The following is a 26,633-nucleotide window of genomic DNA, read 5'->3' as shown; positions in this document are numbered from 1 at the left end:
TTGGTATCAGTACCTCACTTTGAAAAGGAGGGGATGTCACGTGACACATCCAATCCTATGTGTCCGTGGACAAGCTACAACCTAACAAGGGTTCCGTCAGTCTAGATTAGAAGTGATCTGGCACTTTTGTGAGTCTATTCGTAGACCGTGCATGCCCAATCACTTAGTGTAGATGCATATCCTCTGGTTGCACACAGCATGTTCATAAGCATTCCCATCAGAATCCATCAAAATTAGTTAGGGGAATTTTCTAGTGACTTTAGCCTATTTTCCCTATTTTTGACATTTTTCACTTATTTAATAAGTGACTTTTGTTGGAAACTGAGTAGGGCAAATTGGGTAAGTTAATATATAAGCAAACCCAAGTTAGCACTAAATGGCAGAAGAGGCAACAGGAGCCAAGCTCAGCAGGCAACTTCTCAGCAAGACCAAGCCTTGGTGGTTTCCCTCCAAGCAAAGATCCCCATCACTGGCGTTTTCCTTCCACAAGCCAAGCCTAGAGTTTGAAGGAGCATCATCGCCATACTTCTCAGCTTGGCATTTTTGCATCAGCACACCATCGCTAGCAAGTCCCAAGTATAGCGTTTTTGCATCAGCATCCTCACCACCAGAACACAGCAGATAGCATTTTTGAAGACCATAGCATTTTTGCAAAGACATATCAGCCTAGCGTTTTTGAAGATTTCAGCCACAGCATGCAGCGATTTCAGCAGCAGGAAAACCATCAAGATCAGCCCCTAAAGAAGTAGCAGATTTGGCCCGGAAAGACCATCAGTTTTCAGCCTTAAAGAACCTCAGTTTTCAGCCCTAAACCTACAGATTTTCAACGATAAAGACCGACATAAACAACCCCCAAAATCAGCGTTTTTGGACTAGCCGCAGATTTCAGCCCATAGCGTTTTTAGACAGCAGATCAAAGATAGCAGATTTCAACCCTAGTGTCGCCGTCGTCGTCCCCGTCGTCATCGCCGACATAGCCTAGACTTGCATCAGTCACATGCATCATCATTGTACCAGTTGTGCAATCATAAGTAGACCACTCTCGCCGACGAGAGTGGGCCTTCGGAGGAGGGTTTTACGACGTCTCTGGTGTCGTATCTCTCTTCTCTCTATATCTCTCAGTCTCATACACTTGCATGCACATTGTCCATTCACTTTGTTTGTGATAATAGCATTCTCTCATTAAGAACGGAAGGCTCTACCTTCCATAAGAACAAAAGGAACCTTGAGAACATTATGGAGCACTCATCTTGAGCAAAGCGCAAACATTCATTCCGCTGCACCTAACACCGCCTAGAGGTTAGTCAGAAATCTCCTCTTGATGTTTCTGGATTCGCTCCCGGTATGGACTCTCTCAGAGGTTAGTCAGAAATCTCCTCTTGATGTTTCTAGATTCGCTCCCGGTATGGACTCTCTCATCACGAAGGAGTGCCTTGATGTGTTGTTTACAGTTCAACAAGCTGCTTTCCCTTGAATTTTTTTTGTCTCTCCTCTCTCAGGATGTGATATGATTTTGGGCATTCGATGGTTTTGTGAGCATAACCCTCTCATTGATTGGGCGGAAAATACATTTACTTTCAATGCCAAAAGTGACTCTCCCATTGTCATTCGTGGAGAGCAAGTTGCTCATTCTCCATCTCTCATTGCTAATGTGCAGGCGAAGATTGAACGGATTCACGAGAAGGAGACTCTCTCAGTCCCTTCTTCAAAGCATGACACACAGGTTTTGCATGATGATGAGCATGATGATTTGCACGACAAGCATGATGATCAAGATGTGATTTCTCACAAGCATGGTGATTTGCATGAAGATGATGTGAGTGTTCACAGGATGATGTGTTAGTTGATACTTTCTCTAGTGCAACTAACCTCATTGCAGAGACAATCAATCACGAAGCACCGATCTTAGCTCTCGAGCCTAGGTCCAACGAACCCCCACGGGAAGATTCGACCAATCAGGAAGAACCGGTCTTGGCTCTCGAGCCTAGGTCCAAAGACCCTTACAGAAAGTACTATGTGTTCGAATGATTCGTAAGCACGTATTGTTCGAGTGTTTCATTCGTGATCGTTTGAGCACGAATGTATACGGATTGTTCATGAAAAGCTGAAAAGTATGTATGTAAGGAAGTCACATTCCATGTCTCTTCCTTGACACGACACAGTTGTCGAAAGGGCACAAGAAAGTATGAGCACCAAGCATGGGCATTTCCGATGTGATTTGCCAGAGTTGATTGATTTAGATCAGCAAGACAAGAGTCGATCTCATTGTTTGCGTGTGTGTGGTGAACGGTTTGGCACTCCGTCTATTTGTTCATCTACATTGCATGCACAGTCTTTTGGGAAGACGAGATTTTTCCCAGTCACTTTACATGGAATATGGTTTTGTGTTGGAAATGAGATTCTTGAAGACGGAAGAAGCGTGACTCTAGACGAAGTTGAAACATCGAAGGAGTCAAAGAAGACTTTGTGTCGCTTTCGGCGCGGCCCAAAGAAGCAAGCGTTGCAAACCTTTATGAAGTTCAAGTACCGCACGACCCACACATCAAAGTGGGCCGGCGAAGAGTCCCTTCCAGGATTCCGGATGCTATTGGTGATCTCCCTCAACACCATACAGTTCGGTACCAGTACCTCACTTTGAAAAGGAGGGGATGTCACATGACACATCCAACCCTATGTGTCCGTGGACAAGCTACAGCATGACCAAGGTTCAGTTCAGTCAAGTCATTCTAGAATAGGAAGTGATCTGGTACTTTTGTGAGTCTGTTCGCAGACCGTGCATGTCCAGACGCTTAGATTAGATGCATATCCTCTGGTTGCACACAGCATGACCATCAGATTCGAGTCAGATCCCATCAGTAGCATTTTTACAGTGCATAGGCCTATTTTCCCTAATTTTGATATTTTTTACTTATTATTTTTAAGTGACTTTTGTCGGAAAGTAGATAGGGTAATTTTGCTAAGTTTGTATAAATAAAAACCTAGCGCTAGCACTTTTTGGCAGAAGAGGCAGCAGGAACTTAGTTCAACATGCACCTTCTTAGCAGGACCCCAGCAGGCTAGCGTTTTCGGCATCAACAGGAGACCCTAGCGTTTTCAGTTCCAGATCAGCCTTGGCGTTTTTGCATTGCAAAGCAGCCTCAGCGACCCCAAGATAGCAGATCCCCTAGCGTTAGCAGTTGCACCAACATACCATAGCAAATTTCACAAGACAGCAGAATTCAGCCCTAACGTTTTTGGTTTGCAGATCAGCCCCGGCGTTTTGCAGATTCACCACGACGGAACACCAAGAAGCCTCAGCATTTTCATATTTCCGCAATCGGACATCGCAGTAGAACCCCCGAACCTCGCAGATCTCACCTTCCCGCAACAGATCCTCGCTGCACGGTCAGATTCCGCAAGGTTTACAGATTCAGCGCAGATTTCAGCATCTGCGTTTTCAGCGCGTTGTCGTCACATAGTCGTCACATTGTCGCCATCGACATCGTCATCGATATAGAGTCAGAATTCAGCAGATAAAGATTTGCAGATTTGAGCCCTTAGCATTTTCAGATTTCAGCCCGTCTCGTCGTCATCCTCATCGTCGTTGACATCGTCGGTAAGTCCAAGCATTGTAGAGATTTGTGCAATCATAAGTAGACCGCTCTCGCCATAGAGAGTGGGGCCTTCGGAGGAGGGTTTTACAACGTCTCTGGTGTCGTATTCTCCCCTCTCTCTCTCTCTCTCTCAGTCTCATACACTTTGACGCACAGTGTCCATTCACTTTGTTTGTGTCCATTGCACTCTCTCATTAAGAACGGAAGGCTCTCCCTTCCATAAGAACAAAAGGAACCTTGAGCACAGTTCAGAGCACTCATCTTGAGCAAAGTTCAAACATTCATTCCGCTGCACCTTACAGAAAGTCCAAATTGTTCAACCCCCCAAAACGCTTCGGAGTGCAAAGTTTCTCCATTGATAACAAACAAAACTCTTTCTTTCGGGAATTAGTGCGCCACAAATGAGATAAAATATCAAACATAAGCCATGTGAGGCAAGGACGCGGCCAATGAAACAACAGCAAGTAAAACTGAACAGACGATCTTATAGTGGATAAGAACACCCACGAAGGAATCAAATCCTCATGTCTTTTTAGGTGGAATTCCTACTACTCCCCCCTACAAGCAACGGCCTTCGTGGTCGACCACGAATTTCAAGGCAAAAAGCAAGAAAGTAATATAGAGATCATGAATGGGTTCAACCTTGTCTTGAACTGCCTTTGTCCTCACAAAGACCATCAGTGCATGGTTAGGGATCAACTCTCTCTTTGTCGGCAAAAGAAGGGCAAATGGTACACAGTTGGATCGCACGAAGATTGAGGGGCCACTGTGGTGGGAGGATTATGGATCAGATGGACCTAAGTTGCAACAATTTTCCGTTCATGTTCTTAGCCAGGCCGTGAGCTCCAACTGCTTGGAGCGTGTATTCAGCCACATTGCCTTTAAAAAGAGAAACCATTTTTGGATCTGGAGGGCCAATGATTTAGTGTTTGTGAGAGCCAGCTTGCAGATGCTTTGCAAGGCATGGATAAAGAACGCAGATCCCTTGATTGAGTGGGAGATGACACACGATGAGGCCACCTTGGCCTTCAGAGGACCACGCAGAGGCAGAGGTGGCTTCTAATCTCAACCTTGATGACTTCAACTTTCAGAAATGGAGATTCATATTCCGTCTTCTCATGAAGCAAGCACTTCAAGGATTTGATGTGCCATTGTGGGCACACCCACTCCCTAGTTAGGCTTTACCCTTTTTTGCCACTTTATCTGTCACGTGACACATCCAACCCTATGTGTCCGTGGACAACAGCATGACCAGGGTTCAGTTCAGTCAAGTCAGTCTAGAATAGGAAGTGATCTGGCACTTTTGTGAGTGTTCGCAAACCGTGCATGTCCAGACACTTAGTGTAAGGTACAGCGGAATGAATGTTTTGCTTTCTCAAGATGAGTGATCCATATTTTTCTCAAGGTTCCTTTTAGTTCTTATGGCAGGGAGAGCCTTCCGTCTTTAATGGATAGTGCTATGATTACGAACAAAGTGAGTGAACACTGTGCGTGCAACTGTATGAGACTGAGAGATAGAGAGAAGAGAGATACGACCCCAGAGACCTTGTAAAACCCTACTCCGAAGGCCCCACTCTCGTTGGCGAGAGTGGTCTACGATTGATTGCACAGACGGGTACAATGATGATGCATAAAACTGATGCAGATATAGACTATGTCGATGACGACAACTGGGATGGCGAGGACGACAAAGGGACTGAAAATGGAATGTTTCTATCTGCTATCCAAAACGCTAACTGCTGAAATCTGCCGCGATGGAAAACACTGATTTCAAGGCTGATCTTGCATTGCTGAAAAAACGCAGGTTTAGGGCTGAAAAAACGCTAAGTTTGGCTGCGTTTTTGGAGGCTGAATCTGCTTGACAAAAACGCTGAGGGCTGCTGTTTTTAGGGCTGAAATCGCTGGCTTATCTGCTGCGGTTAAAGCTGAAAATGCTAGGTTTTGGTGCTGCTGGTCAAGGCTGAAAACGCTAGGTGGAATTGGGGGCTGAAATCGCCATCTGCTGGAAAAACGCCAAGGGGAAGAGAGAGGTTGGCGATGAAGCAAAAAACACTAGGGGCTGTGTGGGTGTAATCGCCAAGGGGGTCCTTGGAGAGTCTTGCTGAGAGAGGGGGGTACCTGTCGCCAATGGCCTGCTGTTCTCCTTGCTCATCTGCTGCTTAGTGCTAACCTTGGGTTGCTTATATGTTAACTTACCCAATTTGCCCTACCTACTTCCAAACAAAAGTCACTTAAATTAATAAGTGAAAAATGTCAAAAATAGGTAAAGGCTAAATGCATGCACGGTCTACGAATAGTCTCACAAAAGTGTCAGATCACTTCTAATCTAGACTGACTCAACTGACGGAAACCCTATTATGGTGTAGCTTGTCCACGGACACTAGGGTTGGATGTGTCACGTGACATCCCCTCCTTTTTAAAGTGAGGTATTGGTACCGAGCTACATGGCTTCCTTGTAGTCTGCCAACAACTCTAGATAATCCTTGAAGAACTCTCCACACCGCTTCGTGGGTTCCTCGATCCTTGAACTTCAAAAAGTATTGTCGCACTTGCTTCTTCGAACAATGTCAAAACCGATGCAATAAGACTTGCTCCGGCTCCATGACTTTAGCTTCATCGATGATCTCCGGTTCTTGTCTTCAGAAATGTCCTTTGGAGGTGTTCCCTGAAACACTTTCAACCAAGAAACATGGAAAACTTTGTGCATTGACCATGAGTTCGGCAACTGCAATTTCATTGAAACCTCATTTATCTTTTTAATGACTGGAAATGGACCATACATACGAAAAGACAACTTTGGACACTTCTTTCCAACTTGCTTAAGACGTTGCTTCATGATCCTTAAATACACCCGATCTCCTTCCTTGATCGAAACATCCTGACGATGCTTATTAGCCTGTCGTGAATAAAATTCATGAGCCTTGCTTAGCCGAAGCTTCACACTCTCAGTAATCTCATCCAATGACTGACTTTCAGCATTGGCATCAGGCATTTGACTAACCGAGCGAGTCAAAAGTGACTGGAACGGACAGCCAAAAGCTGCCTTATACGGAGTTCGACCAAGAGCAGAGGAAAACAAGTCATTCAGAATAGCATGTACCAATGGGAGATAGAGCTCCCACTGAGACTGCTGATCATGCACATATGACTTTAAAACATCAAAAGCCAATTGATTGAAAATTTCTGTTTGACCATCTGACTGTGGATGAAAAGCCGATGAAAAATTCAACTTAGTGCCAAAATTTTCAAAGAGTGCGCGCCAAAAATTGGACGTAAACTTAACATCCCTATCTGAAACAATTAATTTTGGCAAACCACAGAGGGGGTACCAATGCTTAATGAATAACTGTGCTATATCTTGTGCAGTAACCGTGGCTTTACAAGGAATCAACATGCAAAACTTGCTGAAACGATCAACAATTGTCAAACATTGAGTGTTCCTTAAATGCAAACTTGGTGGTAGGTTAGTCACAAAATCCATAGAAATATCTTGAAAAGGTCCATCGGGAATATGCAACGGAAGCAAGAGGCCTTGTTGCTTACCCCGAGGATCTTTTACTTTTTGACATATAGTGCATTGTGTGACATAACGAAACACATCTTTTTGCATTTCAGGCCAATAAAAGAATCTGTCTATTTTTTCCAAAGTGGTGTTCATTCCCTTGTGCCCACCATGAGAGAGTCATGTGCATCATGCAATATGGTTGGCCTGAGAGAGGGCAACACACATAAACGTTGACGAAAATACAACAAACCATCACGAATAAGATAGTTGCTCGGCCCTTGGGAAGCAAGAGTCTGCAACCAATGCCCAAACTCGGAATCCGCATACTGATGCTTCATGTTGTCAAAAGACTCACCCTGAATGGAAAATGTTGATCTTGACTCGAGCCAAAATCTGTCCTTTGCGACTCAACGAATCTGCAACAGGGTTAGCTTTTCCAGGCACATAATCAAACCTCCAAATTGCTCAAAAAATTGTGACCACCGGGCTTGGCCGTCACTCCAATGTGCACTAGGCATAGACTGGAGCAACTTGAGGACTTGATGATCTGTGCGAACTGTATACTCTCTACCATAAAGAAAATGCTTCCAATGCTTAAGAGAGTGAATGACAAACAAAAGTTCTTTATCATAAACTGAATAATTCTTTTCCGCACTATTGAGCTTCCGACTAAGAAAAGCTACAGGGCGACCATGCTGCTGAAGCACAGCGCCTATGGCGACATTGCTCGCATCCGTCCATACCTCAAAGGGGTCATCCCAAGAGGAAAGGATGAGACACGGCGCTTCTGTCACCGCAACCTTGAGAGTTGCGAAAGCCTCAATGGCTGCGTCGGACAAGTCTACACGCTGACGGCGAGTCTTTACCCCTTTCAAAACATCAGTCATAGGTGCAACAATGCATGCAAAATTCTCTATATACGAACTATATGCTTGACATAAACCAAGAAAAGAATGCACATCATATGCAGTTTTGGGCAAATCCCAATTACGAACCTGTTCCACCTTCAAGGGTCTAGCTTGACACCTTTTGCAAAAATGATATAACCCAGATAAGTCACTTCAATAAGAAAAAATTCCGACTTCTTAGCTGCAATGTACAACTGACACTCATCCAAACGGGTTAGTACCCTTTCGACATCCTTTTCATGTTGTTCCCACGATGCAGAAAAAACGAGAATATCATCCAAAAAGATGAACACACATACACCGACCATATCGCCGAAACAACCTACCATGAGACGATTAAATGTACCCACGGCACCTGTCAATCCAAAAGGCATAACAACATACTCCTATTATCCTCGCTCAGTGCGAAAGGCTGTCTTGAAGATGTCGCCTTTGAATACCCGTACCTAATGGTATCCACTCTTGAGGTCGACCTTGCTAAAAACCTTTGCCCCATTGAGCCTATCTAGGATATACTCAATGCGAGGCATTGGAAACTTGTTCTTGATGGTCATCTTGTTTAAGGCCCTGTAATCAACACACAACTGAGACAAACCATCCTTCTTGCCAACAAACAAAATAGAAGCAGCAAAAGGACTTACACTCGGACGTATAAATCCTCTAGCCACCAACTCCCTAAGTTGCCGCTCTAACTCTTCCTCCTGCGTCTTGTTCAAACGATAGGGAGCCTTACTGACAGGCTGTGCCTCCTCCATAAGCTCGATGCGATGGTCCTCCGACCGCTCGAGTGGGAGACGAGGTGGAAGATCATCCTGCAAAAAGAGATGTTTAAACTTGGCAAACAAATCTGAATACTTATCTGGAGCCTGAATGCTCTGGGAAACTGGGGCAACATAGATGAATGCCGCTTGTACTCCTCGTCATAATTCACGCTTTGCCTGCACATGAGAGATGAGAGGCAAAGAATGCAAGCCCTCCTCAGCATGAATGATGAGGGGGAGTCAGTCTTGGCATGCAAGGTGAGAGTGTTAGCCTCTGTATCAATGAGAGAGTTAAGCTCACGAAACCATTTAATGCCCAAAATCATATCACATCCTGAGAAAGGAAACACAAGAAATTTCCTACTGAAAGAAGCTTGTTGAACGGTAAACATCACATCAAGGCACTCCTTCGTGATGAGAGAATCCATACCAGGAGCGAAGCCAGAAACCTCGAGAGGAGATTTCTGACTAACCTCTAGGCGGGCTCTCTCAACAAGAGAGGGACTAATCACATCATGCATACTGCGTGGATCAAACAATATAATAAAACGCTGACCCTTTACATGACCATAATACTTAATAAGAGATTCATCAATGTGTGTGTTAGAGACATGAGAAGACTCAGGGTGGTGTGTGATAGTGCTTGTGGTTGCTGTGGGTGCCTTTTGTTCTCTAGGTGGGGCTGTCTTTGGACAAGCCTTCTTAATGTGACCTTTGACGTGCCATTGATAACATCTACCTTCTTTAGCATAAATCACTTATTCTTCAGCCGTGATGTATCCTCCTACAATTCCTTGTGCAGCTTTTTCATCAAGGGTTAGCTTAGGTTTGGCAGGTCCTTTAGCTTTACCCTTAGATTCATTGTTAGAGTCCTTTTCCGAGAAATTAGAGAAAGAAGGGCTAGAAGAGTTACCATTCTTACAGTTCTTACCATTCTGCGTGTTTTGAGAATTCTGAGAGGTTCCTTGAGAAGACTTTTTTTCCTTAGGCTTTCCCTTATTGTGCTTCATCTCGTGTACGAGAGCAATCGCTACCGCCTTGTTGAGATCGATTAGATCGAGTACCTCGACATCATACTTGATATACTCGTCCAATCCATAAAGGAATGCCTCTTTGCGCTCATCATCCGACTTGTGTAATTGAGTACCTAGCTGCAAAACACGATTAGAGAAAGACATAACCAGCATACCATTTTGCTTGAGAGCACGCCAATCGTCCTTCAATCTCGCTAGTGTTAGGTGCAGCGGAATGATTGTTTGCGCTTTGCTCAAGATGAGTGATCCGTAGTGTGCTCAAGGTTCCTTTTAGTTCTTATGGAAGAGAGAGCCTTCCGTTCTTACTGGAGAGTGCTATGATCACAACACAAAGTGAGTGGACACTGTGCGTGCAGGTGTATGAGACTGAGAGAAAGAGAGAAGAGAGATACGACACCAGAGACGTTGTAAACCCCTCCTCCGAAGGCCCCACTCTCGTCAACGAGAGAGAGGTCTACTTTTGATTGCACAATCTGGTACAAATGGTATGCATGAGACTAATGCAAGTCTAAGCTATGTCGACGATGACGACAGGACCTAAGGGCTGAAATCCACAATCTTTCTACTGCTGTCCAAAAACGCTATGGGCTGAAATCTGCGACTAGTCCAAAAATGCTGATATTGGAGTTGTTTTCTGTGGGTCTTTGTCGCTGAAAATCTGCAGGTTTAGGGCTGAAAACTGAGGTTTCTTAGGGCTGAAAACTGAGGTCTTTCTGGGCTGAATCTGCTACACTTTAGGTGAAAATTGCCAATCTCAATCTGCTGCTGAAATCCAAAAACGCCAGCAAAGCTGAGAACCAAAAACGCTAGCAAAGCTGAAATTTGTCCTTCTATCGCCGGGGTTCTGCAAATGCAAAAACGCTAGGCTGATGTGCTATGTAGCAATGGCGCCGGGGCTGATCTACTGTGCACCAACATGCCAAGGCTGATCTGATCCAAAACGCTAGCTTTAGGCTTGTGAAGCAAAAACGCTAGGTCTCTTGGGGGGGTCTGTTGAGAAGTTGCCTGTTGAGCGTGGAGCTCCTGCTGCCTCTTCTGCCATTGAGTGCTAGCTTTGGGTTGCTTATATATTTAACTTACCCAATTTGCCCTACTCAGTTTCCAACAAAAGTCACTTAATAAATAAGTGAAAAATGTCAAAAATAGGGAAATTAGGCTAAAGTCACTTGAAAAATTTCCACACTGACTCTGATGGAATCTGATGTAAATGCTTATGCTTATGCGGTGTGCAACCAGAGGATATGCATCTACATTGAGTCACTGGGCATGCACGGTCTACGAATAGACTCACAAAAGTGCAAGATCACTTCTAATCTAGACTGACGGGAACCCTACTATGTTGTAGCTTGTCCACAGACACATAGGGTTGGATGTGTCACGTGACATCCCCTCCTTTTCAAAGTGAGGTACTAGTACGGAACTCTATGGCGTCGAGGAGGATCGCCAAGAGCATCCGGAATCCTGGAAGGGACTCTTCGTCGGCCCACTCTGATGTGTGGGTCGTGCGGTACTTGAACTTCATCAATGTCTGCAATGCCTTCTTCTTTGGGCCGCGCCGAAAGCGACACAAAGTCTTCTGAGTTTCCTTCCTTGCTTCAACTTCGTCTAGAGTCCTGCTTCTTTCTTCTTCAAGAATCTCCATGGCTGAAAATTCCTGAAACCCCTTCCAACACAAAAACATGAACATACCTATTCCATGTAAAGTGACTGGAAAAAATCGTGTCTTCCTAAAAGACTGTGCATGCAATGTAGATGAACAAATAGACGGAGTGCCAACCCGTTCATCCCATACACGCAAACAATGAGATCCAATCTTTCTTTCCTGATCTAATTCAATCAAATGTGGCAATTCACAATGGAAATGCCTATGCTTGTGCTCATACTTTCATGTGCTCTTTCTGCAACTGTGTCGTGCCAAGGAAGAGACATGGAATGTGACTTCTTGACATGAATACTTTTCAGCTTTTCATGAAAAATCCGCATACATTCGTGCTCATTCATGATGGAAACGTGCTCAACGTACAATATGTCATGCCTAGGAAAAGGAATCACATAAAGACGTCGACTAAAATACAGGAAATGATCACGAATGAAACACTTGATCACTGCGTACGAATCAATCATGCGAACACATAATACTTCCTGCGAGTGTTCTTGAGACCTAGGCTCGAGAGCCAAGATCGGTTCTTCCTGAATGGTTGAATCGTCCTGTGGGGGTTCTTTGGACCTCAACTCGAAAGCCAAGATCGATTCTTCGTGATTGATCGAATCTACAACGAGGTTAGCGTCGCTAGAAAAAGCATCCACTAACACATCATCCTTATGAACAATCACATCATCTTCATGCAACTCATCATGCTTGGGAGGAATCACATCTTGCTCATGCAAATCATCATGCTTGTCAGTGTCATCCAAATCATCATGCTCATCATTGTCAATCAAATCATCATGCTTATCAATATCATTGAAATCATCATCATGCTTCACACAATCATGCCAATCCTGTGTATCATGCTTTGGAGAAGAAGAGACTGAGAGAGTCTCTTTTTCCTGATTCTCTTTCATCTGTGCCTGCATTCGATACAAGAGTCGCAACATCTCTTCGAAGTTCGCGGTCACGTGCTAGGGTTGCCATTCCTTCATTGTATGTACGCTCTATGGCTGCCATTCTTTTTGTGTGTTCTGCCTTTCTTTCTACTTCTCTTGCTTCGCGTTCTAACTTCCTTTCCAGAAACATCTGGTCTAAAGCCTCCATAGGAGTTAGTGCAATCCTTGTCGTATATGGTGAAGGGGGAGGGTCGGAAAAACCTCCTAGTGGGGAAAATTCTTCTTTGCCTCTCTCATGCTCATCACCTCCAAGCGAAGTATCAATTCCGCTTCGAGTGATGACCATTCTGAAGTCGTGGGTTCTTGTGGGTTCGTGTGGTCTTGGGTTCTTGAGTTCACGTGGAACTTGGGTTCTTGGGGGTCTTGGGTTCTTGGGTTCTTGAGGGTCTTGAGGTTTTCTTTCACTTGCAAATCGCGTTTGAGAAGGATCTTCTCTTCACCCGAGTTCTACTCCTTTCTGCGGACGCACCCCTTGGCGGCCTTGTGCTCACACCAAGGTTGCTTTTTCCCACCTCACGTCGAGTGGCCGGCCGCTAAGTGCACGGTCCGCTCTCAATGAGTGAAAAGAGACACCAGGGGAGGCTGGACAAGCCCTTCTTTTTTGGGATTCCTATCACTCTTCAACAAACACGATTAGGAATCGACACGCCCAAGCGAACTTGGGTTCGTGCGATCGCAACAACAAGCAAAAATAATTCTTGTGGTTCTTTCCTTGAGTGATATTGAACACTGCCAAAGCTCTGATACCAATGTTAGGTGCAGCGGAATGATTGTTTGCGCTTTGCTCAAGATGAGTGATCCGTAGTGTGCTCAAGGTTCCTTTTAGTTCTTATAGGAGGGAGAGCCTTCCGTTCTTAATGGAGAGTGCTATGATCACAACACAAAGTGAGTGGACACTATGCGTGCAAGTGTATGAGACTGAGAGAAAGAGAGAAGAGAGATACGACACCAGAGACGACGTAAAACCCTCCTTCGAAGGCCCCACTCTCGTCAGCGAGAGTGGTCTACTTTTGATTGCACAATCTGGTACAAATGGTATGCATGAGACTAATGCACGTCTAGGCTATGTCGACGATGACGACGGAGATGACGAAGTCGACCTAAGGGCTGAAATCTGCAATCTTTCTACTGCTGTCCAAAAACGCTATGGGCTAAAATCTGCAACTAGTCCAAAAACGCTGATTTTGGGGCTGTTTTCTGTGGGTCTTTGTCGCTGAAAATCTGCAGGTTTAGGGTTGAAAACTGAGGTCTTTCTGGGCTGAATCTACTACACTTTAGGTGAAAATTGCCAGTCTCAATCTGCTGCTGAAATCCAAAAACGCCAGCAAAGCTGAGAACCAAAAACGCTAGCAAAGCTGAAATTTGTCCTTTTGTCGCCGGGGTTCTGCAAATGCAAAAACGCTAGGCTGATCTGTTGTGTAGCAATGGCGTCGGGGCTGATCTGCTGTGCACCAACACGCCAAGGCTGATCTGATCCAAAACGCTAGCTTTAGGCTTGTGAAGCAAAAACGCTAGGTCTCTTGAAGGGGTCTGCTAAGAAGTTGCCTGTTGAGCGTGGAGCTCCTACTGCCTCTTCTGCCATTGAGTGCTAGCTTTGGGTTGCTTATATATTAACTTACCCAATTTGCCCTACTCAGTTTCCAACAAAAGTCACTTAATAAATAAGTGAAAAATGTCAAAAATAGGGAAATTAGGCTAAAGTCACTTGAAAAATTCCCAAACTGACTCTGATGGAATCTGATGTAAATGGTTATGCTTATGCGGTGTGCAACCAGAGGATATGCATCTACACTGAGTGACTGGGCATGCACGGTCTACGAATAGACTCACAAAAGTGCCAGATCACTTCTAATCTAGACTGACGGGAACCCTGCTATGCTGTAGCTTGTCCACGGACACATAGGGTTGGATGTGTCACGTGACAGCTAGGTATTGAGGTGGCATAAACCGCGCCTTGAGCTTGTCTTGGAAATCAGCCCAACTAAAAGAGAGGCGTGAATTTGTCGGCTTCCTCTAGGTGCGCGGCTAGCTGTGCCTCTTACCATGCATGTTACCAATTGATGGCATCATCGGCAAGGTACATAGCTGCCGTCAAAACCTTGCTATTGCCTGTCTTCTTAGTTGTCGCAAAATAAGCATTGAATTGATGCAACCAAGAATGAATAACCGTAGCATCCATCTTACCATCATACTTACTGAACGTCAACTTCTCTGTGACTGGGTTGTTGGAGTCCAAGTCTCGACTTGCGCCACTTGAGGAACTTCCAACATCTTTGGCTGGTTCGGACTTCGAGGAGAGAACATGTTGGACCAACTCTTGCATGCGTTGCTCACTCTGGGCCACGCGCTCCGCCTGTCTTTCCTCGGCCGCCAAACGATTTGCGTCTTGTCGTGCCATCATGTCCAACATCATCTTGACCAAAGCCTCCATAGGATTTGGTACAATCCCTGGCGTAGATGGCGTAGGAGGAGGGTCTGGAAAACCTCCATGGTGAGGAAATCCTTCTTCACTACTCTCATGCCCATCACTTGTATGCGAAGTATCCATTCAGCTTCGGGTGATGACCATGCACTATGATCTTTGGTTCTTAAGTTCACCAGGAACTTGGGTTCTTGAGGGTCTTGGGGTCTTGAGGTTCTTGAAGTTCTTGGGTTCTTGAGGGTCTTGAGGTTCTTGAGGGTTTCTTTCGCTTGCAAACCGTGTTTGAGAAGGATCTTCTCTTTACCCGAGTTCTACTCTTTTCCGCGGGCGCACCCCTTGGCGGCCTTGCGCTCACACCAAGGTTGCTTTTTCCCACCTCATTTCATTTTCCGGCCGCTAAGTGCACGGTCCGCTCTCAATGAGCGAAAAGAGACACAAGGGGAGGCTGGACACGCCCTTCTTTCTTGGGATTATTGTCACTCTTCAAAAACAAGATTAGGAATCAACACGCCCAAACGAACTTGGGTTCGTGCGACCGCAACAAGCAAAAAAAATTCTTGTGATTCTTGTGGTTCTTTCCTTGAGTGGTACAGAACACTGCCAAAGCTCTGATACCAATGTAAGGTACAGCGGAATGAATGTTTTGCTTTCTCAAGATGAGTGATCCATATTTTGCTCAAGGTTCCTTTTAGTTCTTATGGAAGGGAGAGCCTTCCGTCTTTAATGGATAGTGCTATGATCACGAACAAAGTAAGTGAACACTATGCGTGCAAGTGTATGAGACTGAGAGATAGAGAGAAGAGAGATATGACACCAGAGACGTAAAACCCTCCTCCGAAGGCCCCACTCTCGTTGGCAAGAGTGGTCTACGATTGATTGCACAAACGGGTACAATGATGATGCATAAAACTGATGCAGATCTAGACTATGTCGATGACGACAACCGGGATGGCGAGGACGACAAAGGGGCTGAAAGTGGAATGCTTCTATCTGCTGTCCAAAACGCTAACTGCTGAAATATGCGGCGATGGAAAACGCTGATGTCAAGGCTGATCTTGCATTGCTGAAAAAACGCAGGTTTAGGGCTGAAAAAACACTAAGTTTGGCGGCGTTTTTGGAGGCTGAATCTGCTTGACAAAAACGCTGAGGGCTGCTGTTTTTAGGGCTGAAATCGCTGGCTTATCTGCTGCGGTTAAAGCTGAAAACGCTAGGTTTTGGTGCTGCTGGTCAAGGCTGAAAACGCTAGGTGGAATTGGGGGCTGAAATCGCCATCTGCTGGAAAAACGCCAAGGGGAAGAGAGAGGTTGGCGATGAAGCAAAAAACGCTAGGGGCTGTGTGGGTGTAATCGCCAAGGAGATATGACGCGGAACGGGAACGGTGACGGGATCCCCCGCGGAACGGGGGAACGGGGAGGGGCCCGGAACGGGAGGTATAAAAACACCCAAATAATGCAATTTCAAGCTCTTTGTGATTGAATAGAAGTAGTATCAGAGTCCTTTGACTCTTAACACTCACAAAACACTTGATTTGAAGACCATTCAGTCTTACTATGACAAACGTGTGTCGTGTAGACTTGAAAGCTTGAGAGGGGGAGAGAGGGAAGGGGGGAGAGACTCGAGAGAGAGCTTTTAGAGAGGGAGGGAGAGCTTGAGAGAGAGGGGGAGAGCTTTTAGCCTTGTAGACTCTAGAGTCTAGACTTCAAAGCTTGAAAGAGGCTAGAGCTTGAGAGTCGAGAGTCGAGAGGGTAGAGCTTTAGCTTTGGCCCTTGAAAGCTTGTGTGCATAGTGAAGGTAAGGGGTGGGGGAAGGGACATTTAACAAGGGGAAGGCTCACAAGACAAATCACCAAAATCTGAAAATCTGCCCATTCCCAGCCGTTCCGGGCCGTTCCGAGCCGTTCCGGGCCTGCCGTTCCGGTACCAAAAGTCCCTGCGGAACGTCTGGCCGTTCCGGACCATGTAACCCCCCCGGAACGCCGTTCCGGGGTTCCCTGCCCATGGGATGGCGTTCCCCGGTAACTCTGGAGTGGGTGTAATCGCCAAGGGGTTCCTTGGAGAGTCTTGCTAAGAGAGGGGGGAACCTGTCGCCAATGGCTTGCTATTCTCCTTGCTCATCTGCTGCTTAGTGCTATGCTAACCTTGGGTTGCTTATATATTAACTTACCCAATTTGCCCTATCTACTTCCCAACAAAAGTCACTTAAATTAATAAGTGAAAAATGTCAAAAATAGGTAAATAGGCTAAATACATTGGAAAAATCCCCAAACTGATTCTGATGGATTCTGATGGAAATGCTTATGCTTATGCTTATGCGGTGTGCAACCAGAGGATATGCATCTACTCTAAGTGACTGGGCATGCACGGTCTACGAATAGACTCACAAAAGTGCCAGATCACTTCTAATCTAGACTGACTCGACTGACGGAAACCGTGTTATGGTGAAGCTTGTCCACGGACACATAGGGTTGGATGTGTCACGTGACACTTAGATTAGATGCATATCCTCTGGTTACACACAACATGATCATCAAATTTCCATCAGGAGCATTTTTACAGTGCATAGACCTATTATCCCTATTTTTTTACATTTTTTCACTTATTTATTAAGTGACTTTTGTTGGGAACTAGGTAGGGCAATTTTGCTAAGATAATATATAAACAAACCAGATTTAGCACTTTCTGGCAGAAGAGGCAACAGGAGCTTCGCTCAACAGGCACCTTCTCAGCAGGACCCCCAACAGCATCGCCTAGTGTTTTTGCAACTCAGCATCAAGCTAGCGTTTTTGCAAGGACAGATCAGCCTTGGCGATTTTGCATTGCAGAGGAGCTTCGGCATTGGCAGACACAGCAGAACCACTTCACGATAGCAGATCAACCCTAGCGTTAGTGGATTTTCCCCCAGCAGCAGAATTCAGCCCTAGCGTTTTTGGAGCAACAGGCGACCTAGCGTTTTGCAATTCCTTCATGACGGAAATCCACAGTAGCACCAGCGTTTTCAGTTTTCAGCATTCAGTACCCGCAATAGAACCCCGAACCTCGCAGATCTCACCTTCCCGCAGCAGATCCTCGCCGCACAGTCAGATCCATCGAAGTTTGCAGATTCAGCCCGAAAAACGCAGATTTCAGCATTTACGTTTTCAGCACGTCGTCGTTGCATCGTCGTCATCGACATCGTCACCGACATAGAGTCAGAATTCAGCAGATAAAGATTTGCAGATTTCAGCCATTAGCATTTTCAGATTTCAGCATGTCTCGTCGTCGTACTCATCGTCGGCAAGTCCAAGCATTGTAGAGATTTGTGCAATCAATCGTAGACCACTCTCGCCAGCGAGAGTGGGGCCTTCGGAGGAGGGTTTGACAACATCTTCGGTGTCGTATTCTCTTCTCTCTCTATCTCTCAGTCTCCGTACCTTCATTCACAGTGTCCATTCACTTTGTTTGTGTCCATTGCACTCTCTCACTAAAGGAACGAAAGGCTCTCCCTTCCGTAAGTAAAAGGAACCTTGAGCACAGTTCGGAGCACTAGTCTTTAGCAAAGTTAAACATTCATTCCGCTGCACCTGACATTGGTATCAGAGCTTTTGCAGTGTTCTATATCACTCAAAGAAAGAACCACAAGAATCACAAGAATTTTTTTTTTGCTTGTTGCAGTCGCACGTAACCCAAGTCCTCTTGGGCGTGTCGATTCCTAATCGTGTTTTTGAAGAGTGACAGGAAACCCAGGAAAGAAGGGCTTGTCCAGCCTCCCCTTATTTCTCTTTCACTCATTGAGAGCGGACTGTGCACTTAGCGGCCGGCCAATCGACGTGAGGTGGGAAAAAGCACCCTTGGTGTGAGCGCAAGACCGCCAAGGGGTGCGCCCGTGGAAAAAAGAAGAACTCGGGTGAAGAGAAGATCCCTCTCTAACACAGATTGCAAGCTAAAGAAGAACCTCAAGAACTCCAAGACCCCCAAGAACCCAAGTTCCTCATGAACTTAAGAACCCAAGACCACAAGAACCCACAAGACCCCACGACTTCACGGGATGGTCATCACTCGAAGCAGAATGGATACTTCACTTGGAGGTGATGAGCATGAGAGAGGCGAAGAAGAATTTTCCCCACCAGGAGGTTTTTCTGACCCTCCCCCTTTCCCATCTACGCCAAGGATTGCACCAGATCCTATGGAGGTTTGGTGCAAGACAATGATGGACATGATGACAACCTGGCATGAAGCAAGAATGGAAGCCATGGAGCGTGAGAGCGAGCAATTACGCTTGGAGGCCAAAGAATTTGATGGCAAGTACGCAGAAAGAAAAACAGAATTGGATCGCAAGAACGTCGTTCATTCTTCCTCTCTCATTTCTAATGTGCAGGCGAAGATTGAAGAGATTCGGGAAAAGGAGACTCTCTCAGTCTCTACTTCTCCAAAGCAAGACACACATGATTTGCATGATGATAAGCATGATGATTTGAATGATAATGATGAGCATGATGATTTGGATGTCAATGACAAGCATGATGACCACGATGTGATTTCTCAGAAGTATGATGATTTGTATGATCAAGACGTGATTGTTCACCAGGCTGATGGTTTAGTTGATGCTTTTTCTAGCGAGGCTAACCTCGTTGCAGATTCGATCGATCAAGAAGAATCGATCTTGACTTTCGAGTCGAGGTCCACAGAACCCCCACACGAAGATTCGATAGATCCCGAAGAACCAATCTTGGCTCTCGAGCCTAGGTCCAAAGAACCCTTATAGGAAGTACTATGTGTTCGAATGATTCGTCAACACGCATTGTTCGAGTGTTTCATTCGTGATCGTTTCCTATATTTTAGTCAGCGTCTTTATGTGATCCCTTTTCAAAGGCATGCCATATTGTACGTTGAGCACGATTCACTCATGAATGAGAACAGATGTATGCGGATTTCTCATGAAAAGCTGAAAAGTATGAATTCAAAAAAGTCACATTCCATGTCTCTTCCTTGGCACGACACAGTCGTAGAAAGAGCACAAGAAAGTATGAGCACCAAGCATGGGCATTTCCATTGTGAATTGCCACAGTTGATTGATTTAGATCAGAAAGACAAGTTTGGATTCCATGTTTTACATGTGTTTGATAAACGGGTTGGCACTCCGTCTCTTGTTTCATCTGCATTGCATGCACAGTCTTTAGAAAAGCCGAGATTTCTTCCAGTCACTTTACATAGAATAGGTATGTTCATGTTTTTGTGTTGGAAGTGGTTTCAGGAATTTTCAGCCAAGGAGATTCTGAAGGAAGAAGCATGACCCTAGACGAAGTTGAAGCATCGCAGGAGCCACAGATGAATTTGTGTCGCTTTCGACGCGGCCCAAAGAAGCAAGCTTTGCAGACCTTTATGAAGTTCAAGTACCGCACGACCCACACATTAGAGTGGGCCGGCGAAGACTCCCTTCCAGAATTCCGGATGCTATTGGCGATCTCCCTGGACGCCATACAGTTCGGTACCAGTACCTCACTTTGAAAAGGAGGGGATGTCACGTGACACATCCAACCCTATGTGTCCGTGGACAAGCTACAGCATGACCAGGGTTCAGTTCAGTCAAGTCAGTCTAGAATAGGAAGTGATCTGGCACTTTTGTGAGTCTATTCGCAGACCGTGCATGGCCAGACACTTAGATTAGATGCATATCTTCTCGTTGCACACAACATGATCATCTTCCTTCAGAACCCATACAGTGCATAGACCTATTTTCCCTATTTTTGACATTTTTTCACTTATTTATTAAGTGACTTTTGTTAGAAACTAGGTAGGGCAATTTTGCTAAGATAATATATAAGCAAACCAGAGTTAGCACTTTCTGGCAGAAGAGGCAGTAGGAGCATCGCTCAACAGGCACCTTCTCAGCAGGACCCCTGTCACCAGCGTGTGACTACTATCTATCCTTTTTGTTGATTTCTTTCTTATTATCTATTTACTTTCACTTTTTGGAAACACCCCTCGGGAAATCTAACTGCCCTGCATTGCATAGCTAGTGTGGAACTGTCCAGAGGGAGTCCAGGCCTGAGGGCAAGAGAGCACTAAGGTTGGACAAGGACTATGGTTAGCCAAGTGGGGTCATTGACTAGCCAAAGTGGAATCCTTTGCTACAGAGGCTACATTTCAGTTTTGGATGTGGCCGCAGTGTACAAAGAGGGTCGGATGACCTAGAAAGATACAATGGCAGCATCTCCTAAAATTTAGGTAACTGCTATTTTGGGACCTGAAAATGTGTTGACGTCATTACCTCCGGAATGACAAAGGGAACATTTTCTTACTCTGCCGTGAAGTCAACTGGGCAACCGGTTGGGATATTTTTAGGCGGCAACCCCGAAACGGGAAAATGCTTGTAAATGTGCCAAGTGGCACATTCTGGTGCAGTTTCTAATGCAAGAGAGAGTTGGCGCTGAATTTTAAGCTGGGAGAGGCTCATTTGCAGCTTTTGTCACAGGTTAAGAGCTATGGAGTGCTTGCTTTCCCTCTTATGCACAGTGCGGTGCCAGGAGTGATGCCCTGCACGCTACGCACTGCCCTCTCTCTCCCCTTTGGCAGTATGTTATGCCCCTCTAGTGGGCTTTTCATTTGACCAATGTACAGTTGTGTGGGTTCATGCGCGATTGCCGAGGCAAGAGCCTCTTGCACAGGTACTGGATTAGCTAGCGGCTAATCCCCCCGCAGGTACAGGTGAATTCGGAGAGGTTTCACGCCAGAAATCTCGTCCGATTCAAAGGGCAAGTAGCCCTACAGGTGCGGGAGCTCGAGGACTTGCTAGGGATGCGACCGACACGCGGAACGGAGCCCGAAACAGTGAATTACAGCCTGCTGTGTATTTTTGCAGGTTTAGGGTTTTGGCCCTAAACGGACCCTAATACCCCCAGGAGGTTCGGGGATGCAAGGGGACCGCTGTACAGGCGATCTGGCGCATTTTCAGGGCTGAAAACAGAGAATTCAGCGTGCTGCAGATTCTCGCCAGGTTTTGCAAAGTGCCCGTATGCGTCGGGAAAGTTAGTCAATGCGTAGGAATACTGACCGTGAAGGGTTCTAGTACAGTTATGCTGCCGAAATCGGGCTGGAACAGTGGAAATTCAGCCGAGTTTGTGCGGGGCAGCTTGTAGGAACCACAGCGTTTATTCCCTCTGTTGAATAATAAAGAAATACCGAAAGGGGCGCCTAAGTTAGGGGCCAATCTGGTGTCCGTCTACTCATACAGGTGCAATCTAGCAGCCTGTATCCCTCTCCCCTTTGCAGTGTCTTGAAAGTACAGGTAAAATAGACGACTAATAATGGGTGAAAGCTAAATCAAGGTTTAAAGTAAAGTCTACCGCCCTTTTTGGATCGAACAGGCCGGTTACATGGTTCCATCGACGGGATTAAATCACTTTTTCCCATAGAAGTGAGCCTTGGTCAGTTTTGGACTTGAAGACACAGGGGATCATAGACCAGACACAGGGAATTGCAATTATGGCTGATAGACCAGATGATGTGACTGAAGAGGTTTCCTCTTCACAGGGTCAACAGACACATGAAGTGGGTGAGTCCTCAAGACCACCACAGACAGATGACGATATATTCAGAACCCAGTTGGCTACTGCTGTGGCTATGTTCACACAAGTAATGCAGAATCCGAGGTTTCTAGCCTTTCTGCAACCTCCTGTTCCGTCTCAGCAAGTTGGGTCACTGGATCATATTCAAAAGCCTGTTAAGGCTCGAGCACAGGTGATTCATACCGCACAGTCAATGGAAACACCTGTACACTTGACGGAGAACATGCAGTCTCCACAACCTGTGCCTAAGGTGCAAGAACAGGTGGCTGAGATGCCAGTTTTTCAAGCTGTACCAATTCAGCCCGCCACCTTTCAACAGCCTATAGCTGGTTCTAATGGGCAGGGAAGCAACCTACAGGCTATGCAACAGGTCTTCCCACCACCTTCACTACACCCTGGCTATTTTGGAGGTGGATCGGTATTCCAGAGCATGGCTGGTCATGCACCTGGAAATCAGTTTTATACGCCAGGAACAGTGTTTGGGGGTGCTCAAACGATGATGCCTAACCCCATGTACAGTGTCATGGGTATGCAACCAGGGTTTCAAAGCACTCAGGGACAATTTGGGATGCCACAAGCAAATTTTGGTATGGCTGGAATTACAAATCAGCAGCCAAATATGGCATTTCCAGGTCAAGTTAATAGCGGCCAAGGAACACAGATGAACCCTAATAGTGTTCCCATGTTTCAGTCACTTCCATATGACAATTTAACGCCGCTGGAGAGGCCAACTCCATACAAAGAAGGTGGCAAAGGAGTGTCATTCACGACCTTTACAGGGTTTGATGACAGGAAGAAGGCTCTTTCATTCCTCCAGCAGTTTGACAAGGCCTATGCAGGGGGAAATTTTACAGAGGCTTCAAAGGTCCGCAAGGCAGCCACTTTCTTGACAGGGAATGCGGGACAATGGTGGACAACTTTATTGCTTCAAGGGCAAGCTCCGTCCACATGGATTTACTTCAAGCAGATTTTTGCAGCAGCATGGTTATCTGATGATTTCGAAGCAGATGTCATGACAGAATGGCACCAGCTTAATGCTGCCACTTGCAGAAATCTGGATGATTACAATCGGAAGTTTTGGAAAGCCCTACTTCCAGTAACTTCCTATAGGTTTGTGCCATTGACAGAACAGATTGAAAAATACTGTTGTGGCCTACCCAAAGGATTGAGAAAATACTGCACGAAGACAAAAGTCACTACTTTGACGCAGCTCATCGAGGTAGCAAACACTGGCAATGGTTTGCTCAAGGGAGAAGATTGTGAATTTAACACTGGCGTCAAGGCAGGATCAGGCAAGAAAAATTCAGCCAAGAAGCACGTTCCCAATGAGGCTCCTAAAGGGACTCAGGAGTCAGCCAACGCAGGGAAAGACAAAGCTACGGCTGAATCAGAAAAAGGACCAGCAAAGAAATGGAAAAGACGTTTTCCTCGCAAGTCAGAAGAGCAAAAGAAGGTCCTGAGGACAGAGAACAAATGCTTTATATGTGAGCAGCCTGGCCACATCGCTTACAACTGTCCTACAAAGAAAAGGCCAGCTGATTCTGAAGACAAGAAAGGAAAGAAGCCCATGGCTGGTCTAGTGCCAGATATGGTGGGCGACAAGCCAAATTCAGATGCAAGTGAGCTTTGCAGAGCATGGGGAAAGGTTAGGGATCAAACAGTGCTTATCTTCTTTGATCCAGGTGCCAAAGCCAACTTCATTTCCCCAGAATTGGCTTCAAAGTTGGGAATCAGACCTGAAGAGATGGGGTATACAGCAGAGGCAGGTTTGGCATGTCCTGGCCATACAGAGGCTGTGACACCCATCATTGGAAAGTTGCGTCTACATATCCAGTCCTATGTAGATGCTGAAGAATTTTACATCATGCCACTGGACGGATGTGATGTGTTGTTAGGTATTCCTTGGTTGTTTCGTGTACAGGGAATCATGGATGCCTACAACAAAAAGATCACTGTACAGAGCAGGGGAAAGACTCACATTCTGGATGTAAAGCTTAAAGGGGAGTCTATTCCTACTGTATCAGCTTCTGCTATTACTTCTGTAATGAAAAAGCATCTTTCTGCGTACTTGGTTTTTGCACGTGAAGTGTCAGATTGTGATGAATCAAATTTATCTGTGCTAGATAAAGAAAGGTCAATGTTTTTACAACAGTATAGTGACTGTTTTTCCGATTCATTACCGTCTCAATTACCGCCAGAGAGACCCGAGGACCATGCGATAGATTTGGTGCCAGGCTGTAGCCCACCAAATAAGCCTCCGTACAGGGTTAGTGCGGCTCAGCAGAAAGAGATAATGGGCCAAGTACAGGAGTTGTTAGAAAAGGGGCTGATTCAGCCCAGTTCATCTCCATTCTGTTCTCCAGTGTTGTTGGTGCAGAAAAAGGATGGCTCATGGCGTATGTGCATCGACTACCGTGCACTGAACAAGAATACCATCAAGAATAGGTTTCCTATACCTAGAATTGATGATATTATGGACAAATTAGAAGGAGCAGCTATGTTTAGCAGGATAGATCTAAAGAGTGGGTACCATCAGATCCGCATTAGATCAGAGGATGTGTACAAGACTGCTTTTAGAACAACGTTTGGCCTTTACGAATTTTTAGTGATGCCCTTTGGTCTCACAAATGCTCCTGCTACGTTCAATAGGATGATGGACAGAATTTTCCGTCCACACCAGCAGTTTGTTGGTACATTCTTTGATGACATGATAGTCTACTCAAAGAATGAAGAGGAGCATAGACATCACTTGGCCATTGTGTTCAAAGAGCTACGCAGTCATAGGTTGCTCATCAATGCAAAGAAAAGTGAGTTTTTTCTGGAAGAGATTCACTTTCTGGGACACATTGTCTCAAAGGACGGTGTCAGAATGGATCCTGCAAAAGTCGAAGCGATCAAGTCATGGCCAAATTTGAAGACGGTGCATGATGTCCGAAGCTTTTTGGGACTATGCTCCTATTACAGAAGGTTTATCCGAAATTTCGCTGAGATTGCTTCACCTTTACATGCTCTTCAAAAGAAGGCAGTCACCTTTAGATGGACACAAAAAGAGATTTCAGCTTTTAATCTCTTAAAGGAAAAGATGACTTCGGATCCAGTCATTGTGTTGCCAGATCTTAGGAAGTCATTTGTGGTCCAGTGTGATGCCTGCGGTAGTAGCATTGGTGCTGTGCTAATGCAAGATGGCAGGGTAGTAGCCTATGAGAGCAGAATTTTGCAAGGGCCAGAGATGACCATGCAGGTCTATGAGAAAGAGTTACTGGCTGTGATTCATGCGCTCTTAAGTTGGAAACACTACCTGCTAGGTGCAGATTTCGTTGTCCAAACGGATCATCAGACCTTGCGATACTTCTTGACACAGACAAAGTTATCTGAGAAGCATATGCGATGGGCAAATATCTTGTCCATGTTCCATTTTCAGATTGTGCATGTGGAAGGCAAGAAGAACGTTGTGGCTGATGCCTTGTCAAGGAAGCCACAAATTTCAGCTGTGTCGATTCCTTATCATCATGAACTTGATGATATGAGAGAACAGTATGCAAATGATGAAGATTTTGCAAGGGTCTTCGAGCAACTAATGGATGGACAACGTCATGAACACTATCTTCTTAAAGACGGGTTCATGATGATGCATGGCAGATTGTGTGTCACAAAGCCATTGCGACGCAAAATTATGGAAGAGAGTCATGTCCCACCGTATGCAGGGCATCGTGGTATCGATGCTACAGTTAAAGCGGTAGAGACATTCTTCTATTGGCCTACATTGAGAAGGGATGTGGATGCCTTTGTGCGAGAATGCCTAATATGCCAAAAGGTCAAGTTTGACAGGCAAAAGGCACCAGGGTTATTGCAACCACTACCTATTCCAGATAAACCATGGGAAAGTATTGCTATGGATTTTATCTTTGATCTTCCGAAAACGCAGACAGGAAATGATGGTATTTGGACCATTATTTGCAGATTCAGCAAACAGGCTCATTTTATTCCTGTCAGGAAGAAGATAAAGCCAGATCAGATGGCACGCTTGTTTATGAGCAATATTTTCAAGTATCATGGCATGCCACAGTCGATTATTAGCGACCGTGATCCACGCATGACTAGTTTGTTCTGGAGAGGCTTGTTTGAGAATATGGGTACCACGCTCAAATTCTCTTCGTCATTTCATCCTCAAACAGATGGGCAGTCAGAAGAGGCAAATTCTACTGTCCTAGATCTGCTGAAGTGCTATGTGTCAGAGCATAAAGGAAAGTGGGAGCAGTA

The 26,633-nt window shown here is 45.5% G+C and overlaps 1 protein-coding gene across 4 annotated transcripts in view; it reads right to left on the bottom strand.

Moving 5' to 3' along the window:
* Positions 1 to 26,633, bottom strand: part of LOC147460630 (protein SAWADEE HOMEODOMAIN HOMOLOG 2-like) — a 61,264-nt gene that overhangs the window by 12,043 nt on the left and 22,588 nt on the right. For 2 of the 4 annotated variants that reach the window (XM_086508253.1, XM_086508256.1), the window contains exon 4: positions 8,648 to 8,818. The exons of the other annotated variants lie outside the window; for them this stretch is intronic. In XM_086508253.1, coding sequence (XP_086364379.1) covers positions 8,648 to 8,818 — 171 coding nt within the window. The remainder of the gene's footprint in view (positions 1 to 8,647; positions 8,819 to 26,633) is intronic. 4 annotated transcript variants of the gene reach the window in all.

This window comes from Adiantum capillus-veneris, chromosome 3, assembly GCF_014529385.1.
Source record: "Adiantum capillus-veneris isolate H3 chromosome 3, ASM1452938v2, whole genome shotgun sequence".
In the NCBI taxonomy this organism is placed as follows: Eukaryota; Viridiplantae; Streptophyta; class Polypodiopsida; order Polypodiales; family Pteridaceae; genus Adiantum; species Adiantum capillus-veneris.
The sequence above is the reverse complement of the archived record's forward strand: the minus strand, read 5'-3'. Positions and strand labels throughout refer to the sequence as shown.